The sequence below is a fragment of the Schistocerca americana genome, chromosome 8 (genome assembly GCF_021461395.2).
Source record: "Schistocerca americana isolate TAMUIC-IGC-003095 chromosome 8, iqSchAmer2.1, whole genome shotgun sequence".
In the NCBI taxonomy this organism is placed as follows: Eukaryota; Metazoa; Arthropoda; class Insecta; order Orthoptera; family Acrididae; genus Schistocerca; species Schistocerca americana.
Genome location: NC_060126.1, coordinates 445,570,062 through 445,576,061, shown reverse-complemented (window position 1 = coordinate 445,576,061; position 6,000 = coordinate 445,570,062). Strand labels below are relative to the sequence as shown.

The window sequence follows — 6,000 nt, the reverse complement described above, 5'->3', positions numbered from 1 at the left end:
GTTTTCCTTTATTTCGAACCATTCACAGCTTTTGCCCGTAAACTATAGTCTGAGGCCAAGTGGTGAGTACGAAAATGACTACTGTTACGTTCCCGTAACTTCCTTCCCCTCAAGTAAAATGGCACCATTTTTTGTCGCATGAAGTCACCTTCCACAATGCTTTGAGATACGAAAACTTACCTGCGATTGATATCCAGATTTAACAGGTTATCAGGCTGTGCAATCATTTGCATGTAGTGCTGTCGAGAAATGCTCCAGCGTCGTGAGTAGATGTATTTCAGCTTTTAAAATTGATGTAGAATAGGTAGTCTCAGCTTTATGTACGATTAATGTTGCTTACGAATTTCAGTAACATCTTTTTTGACAGTTTCATTCAACATAAAATGGCGAGATTCCGATTTAATTCTTTTACCCAGAACATAGTGTACGCATGACTAAACAGTTGACGACAACGAGTTCAAATAAACAAAGAGTTCGAATGCCAAGCTCTAAGCTATATCTTGTCACTTTCGTAACATACCACTATCTGAGTAACGTCAAAAAATTGACACTTCCGCCTACACACTTACCTTCAAAAGTAAACGGAAGACATTAGCATACGCTTAAAAGGAATTTCCACAAGGAGAGTTTAAAGGAGGCTATTTATTTTTGGAATAAGGTGCCGCTGCAGCTTCGTTTTTGTTTCTCAGCACTGATTATACCTGCTCACTTATTTCTTTCTTTTTAAAATCACAACGTGTCAAATACCCTGTAATAAAAATATAACACGTCATACAACTCACAAATTCTATGCAACAGCTGTGACTGTACGTACGAATATACGTACATTCCCGTCACTATATTCCTCTATTGTATATCACAAGGCGGCCAATATCACGCTGTGTTGCATGGAACTCCATCTTATATCGTAGCACACTCAGGAGAACACTACACTGGAAATTCCACGAGCTGCTGTAAAGCAGAACTAGATAGCAGCAACCTCGCGACTGTCTTAACTGCGTGCGCGCATGAATACACAGATAACTCGCAACGTAGTACCAGCAGAAATTCACTAAATAGGTGCTAAATAGCAATTTACACGTAGGAATGTTGTCAGCACATATGTGTTTGCGCTGTAATAATTGCACAGCGACTTGTAACAATACGTTGGATGTACGAAAACATCCACGCGATTCCACGCAACCCATTTACATCACCGAATTAAATCCTATCCTTTTTCTCTGTACTATTGAAATTAAATACTTAAACGTTTCAAATACGACGCGTACTAACATGTAGACAATACCGTTCCAAATGAACACGAGTATTGAGATAGCTTAACGTACGTGCCAGTGCGTCCGTCCAACTCCAAGAACTAATGTAGAGAGAATCGATGGCTCTCACTGGCAGATTTCAGCCGCGTACTCACAGACTGCCACCTGGTGGTAATATGAACAACTAGAATTCCCTGGGCCTTAACTCTGGCTTGTGCTGGGCGATTCAGTCTTGTTTTGCAGATGAAGGAGCGGACAAGAAAATGTATCGTCAAGATCGAATGGAATTTGAATTATGTTTTGAGAGACACTGTTAAAAGACAGATACAGTCTTAATTGTATGAAAGGTAAGTTTACAGGGACAGAAGAATACTGAATGGTTTTCGTTGATGTGTGAACGACTTGAAAAGCTCGTCAAATGCCAGAATGCAACGTCGCCATTTCTACCATGGAACATGAAGCAGATGAGTGCAGATGAGCGATCAGTTTTATGTTTGGACAGAATGCAACAGTTAGGGCGTGTGCTTCGGGATTCAAGAACGAAAACTGCACGTGAAGGCTGCATGTTTCTTGAAAGGCGCAAGCGAAATACTCGAATTTCGTGTGAGCCGAAAACAATTAACTAATAGGTCTCCAAGCAGTTAAGTCCGAAAATGGCACACTATAGAACGGAGTGAAAGAAGAGATGTTTCATGGTGCCTTGTGCTGAAGATACAAACTTGGTAGACTTGGATAGTGGCGCTGTTGGACATGAAGCCTGAACTTTCCAGGATTTGGAACCGCGTCAATGTGGGGAAGTGAGGAGCTGACTAAAACACAAAATAAGAGGAAAAATCGACAGTATCAATCACTTGTGTTGTGTGTGCCCAGACTTTTTTGTGAAGGTAAAAGGAATACTCCGCTGATCTGGAAAGAGTTTCAGCACTGTTGGAAAATTGTTGCAGAGCACGACGAACTCTATACGCAGTAGCTGTGTTTCAAAAAATACTGTAATCGCCCATTCCATTAATGCGTATAGACATTAATGAGAATATATGGAGCAGTGTTGTTGAACATCGTTTTGTGGAAGAGAGCGTATTTCTGGAAAATGCTCCAATTTTACTAGAATAATAAGGTACATGGAGTTGCATTAAAAGTGGTCATGAGTTAGCGTAGGTATTAACCGTTGCAGTGTGAAGCAAACTACACATATAGTACAATGTTGATAGTGTCTGATATTTTGGAACTGCAATAAAATTAATCGTTGCAGATGACTGACAAGATTGTCTTTTGACAAATACACCAATGGACTTCCTCAGAAATAGTGAAAACTTTTTCGCAAACTGTGTATGGCATTATTCTGAAAAAAAAGGAACTTCGCCCAATCTTGGTTATTGCCGCGTTTTCTAAGAGAAGCCGTTGCATGCGGCGTGTTCCGAAATGTCAGCATTTAGGCCTATTTTTTAAGTGGTGAACGGTATATCAGTGTTTTTTTTTGTCTTGCCATAACAGATACGACAGTTTTTCTGGAGAGAGGGTGCATTTTAATTCTTTTATTTACTATTGCTTGCAAACAATGTGTATTACGTGTTCACTCGTGAACGGCATCCACACTGTTGTTGTCATTTATCTAGGCCAACATAGTTCACACGTCAAAAACAGTGGATAGCTCTCATCTGTTATTTTGTTTATTACGTTTTCCATAACTCATCGAAGTTACCACAAACGGCACACATGGTGGTTTTGTTTCCAGTTTGCGAGTGGCATTCACGACATAAATGTGACTATCTCACTAGGGTATAATGAAGGCCTTAATTATGACATTTTGAAGGCTGTTTTGTGCTTGATATGTACTATTAAAAGTGGGTTTTAGTAAGACCTTTATATTAAGATTCAAAGTTTTGTTTCACACTAAATACACTGAAGAACACTTAGTTATTTTCATTTTGTAGTTTACATAAATGTTTCACGAGGTGTCAGTTATTCTACTGACTCAAGAAATGTGTGCTGTATTTGTACTTCTTTTATGCCATTATTAGATGTTATAGACAAACACTGTTGAAAATCAATCGTGAGAGAATGTTTTCTGTGAAGAATGTATGGAATCTTATGCCTAGAAGTGTGAAAAACATGTTTGTAGTTACTTCATGTACTGATTTCCAGCCTAGTTTCCATTAATGTTGCATGAGATGTAGCACATTCACATGCTGAGTAAGTGATGAAAACTGCTGCCTGCTTCTCACTTAAAAATCACACATACAAAGTACTGGATGAGCTCACAAAACTCAGTGTATTGTGATGCCCATTCATTGTCACCTGTAAACTCTCACAAAGTGAAAATCTTGTTCAGCAAATTTCTTAAACAACACAAAATTGTGATCACACATTTAGCAATGAAATTGTAAATTTTATTTAGTGGTTCTGTTAGGACTCTATATCTCATTAGTTGAAACCTCATTAGGTGTGCTGCTAAGTTATTTAACTGTTGTCAAATGAGGCATTCATTGTTTTTGAGAGTAGAGCTTTACTATTTTATTCATATTTGTGGCAGGAGGGAGAGTTCTTTAACAGCACAAAATGAATTAAATATGAAATCATTCATCAGAAACAAACTTAGCCAGAACATTGTCTTTGATAACATAGTAAAGGCTAAACAGCTACATACCCACCTTGCATTCTGTCTTACATGTTTTGATTTGCATTTTGCACTGCTACTGCATTATAAGTGTTGTATACTGTATTGTTTATATGTATTTGATATAACCTTTGTGATACAAAATTGATGCTTACACTATCCAACTACTGATTTTGTTTTGCTCTTTCAGGCACTGAATAATCATCATAAAAGGGCATGATGGCTGAAAATAAGCAAACTTGGGATGCAGGTAAGCTGGCATTTCATTCTCCATGCAGCAGCAGTATTAATTACTGTAAAGTAAGATGCCAGTATATAAGTTGTTTGCATACTGATATATTTAAGTTACGTTACAGTTGTTGGAAGAAGAGTAGTTTCATGATCTTCAGTACTGTGTGTGGGCACAGAAACTGTAGTGGTGTTTGAAACTTGCAGGAAAAAGTACTTTACAATTTGTTTACCTTGAAAAGACAAGTTAAACTGCTTTGCAGAAGTAGCTCAGTCACATGCAGAAAGGTGAATGTACCCAAGTGGAACTTCCCCTTTTTTGGGGGGGGGGGGTGGGGGGGGGGGGAGTGGTGGGAGATGTTTGATATTCATAAAATAAAGATATCATCACCCTCATATCTTGCTTTGAATAGTACATGCATTACATGATACGGTTCTTACTGGTGTTATGCAAATATCGTTTCCTCTTCTTCGAACTGACTCACTGGTACATTTATAAGGGATTTACAATTTAACGCTGAATCTTGCTCCTTGAGACCATTTGATACATGTTTTTATACATATTCTGACAACTATCCAGTGATCCAAAAATTATTTTTAGTGGCAAAATAAGAAGTCGGAACTTGGTAAGACATATGATAAGTTGTGGAATACTTCAGTTGTCTGCTGTAGAAATGGGATTGTAGAAAAAATTGATGTAACTGATGTAAATTTGAAGCAAAAATGCAGTTTGTCCAGGATGAATGCAAACAATTACCAAATGATTTCTAGGAGCAATGTACTTACATATCCACCAGATCATACTTGATTAGAGCAAGAAGTGTACATTCAGGAATATTTATGTTGCTAGACACGATTCTCAGGAACGTGACATGTTCCATAGGATGCTTTTGCTTCCGATATTTTGCCTTAACCCTTAGCCACACTTAATTCTTCCATAATTAATTCGAGGCCAACAGATTTTCATGTGCATCCTATTCCATCCCCCTCTATTTTTAATAACAGATTTTGATCAGTACAGTTCATAAGCATCTGTGGAAATCCTAATCCCTCAGATTGGACCCGCTGTTAGAAAGAAGTAGGATAATGCCTACCCAATAGTGACTGGTGCACTGTTTTGCCATTATATGAGGATATTTTTTTTTTTTTCTGTAGCATCATAGTGTGTAGGAAGACTTTGCTCAAGATACTCTTTCATGCCATGTTCTTTATTTTGCCATAATTTTCATCCTCTTATGTTGCTTTTTTTGTAACTTGCACTCTTGATTATAGAATTTTAACAAAAACATTAACCAAAAATCAAATTTCATGTGATGTCCTCAATAATAAGATGATGGGAGATGGCACATGGACTGACTTGTTTAATAGGCTTTTTGCTGACCATGTTGTTGAGTCCCCCCCTTTCCCCCATTATTATGACCACCATGGTTTTTTGTTGATCCTTTATCTATGCTGCCGCTAGCTAAATTGTACCATAATTTCTTGAACAAAGTCTGCTCCCTCCCCCCCCCCCCCCCTCTCTCTCTCTCTCTCTCTCTCTCTCTCTCTCTCTCTCTCTCTCTCTCTCTAGTTCATTTAAGCTTACTGTTATTCTGTGCTGACTAAATAGCTTTTCAAATCCTGCATGTTCATACCACTTTGGACATAGTTGCACATGATGCAACTGACTGGCTGCCTGTCTTTGAGATACCTTCACAACATATTTTCATTTTTAAAAAAATTTACCTTCATTCAAAGTTGTAGGGGCTGGATGTTGGCCATTTTCACAGACGGATAGATAATGCTGCATTTAGCATATCACAGTGTTAACAGTTTATTGAGGGGAGAACACAGAAGAAACCTAAATAATTTTGATGAAGGAAATTGCGATATGGCTGAAGGTGAAGCAACAATAGGTGTAAAAAT

General features: G+C 38.0%; 1 protein-coding gene across 1 annotated transcript in view; it reads left to right on the top strand.

The window, feature by feature from the left end:
• The first annotated feature begins 1,482 nt into the window (after window positions 1–1,482).
• Window positions 1,483–6,000, top strand: part of LOC124545909 — a 137,344-nt gene continuing 132,826 nt past the window's right edge. Inside the window, exons 1-2 of the mRNA XM_047124870.1 lie at window positions 1,483–1,600; window positions 4,058–4,117. Of these exons, the coding sequence (XP_046980826.1) occupies window positions 4,084–4,117 (34 nt within the window). The 5' untranslated portion in view covers window positions 1,483–1,600; window positions 4,058–4,083. The remainder of the gene's footprint in view (window positions 1,601–4,057; window positions 4,118–6,000) is intronic.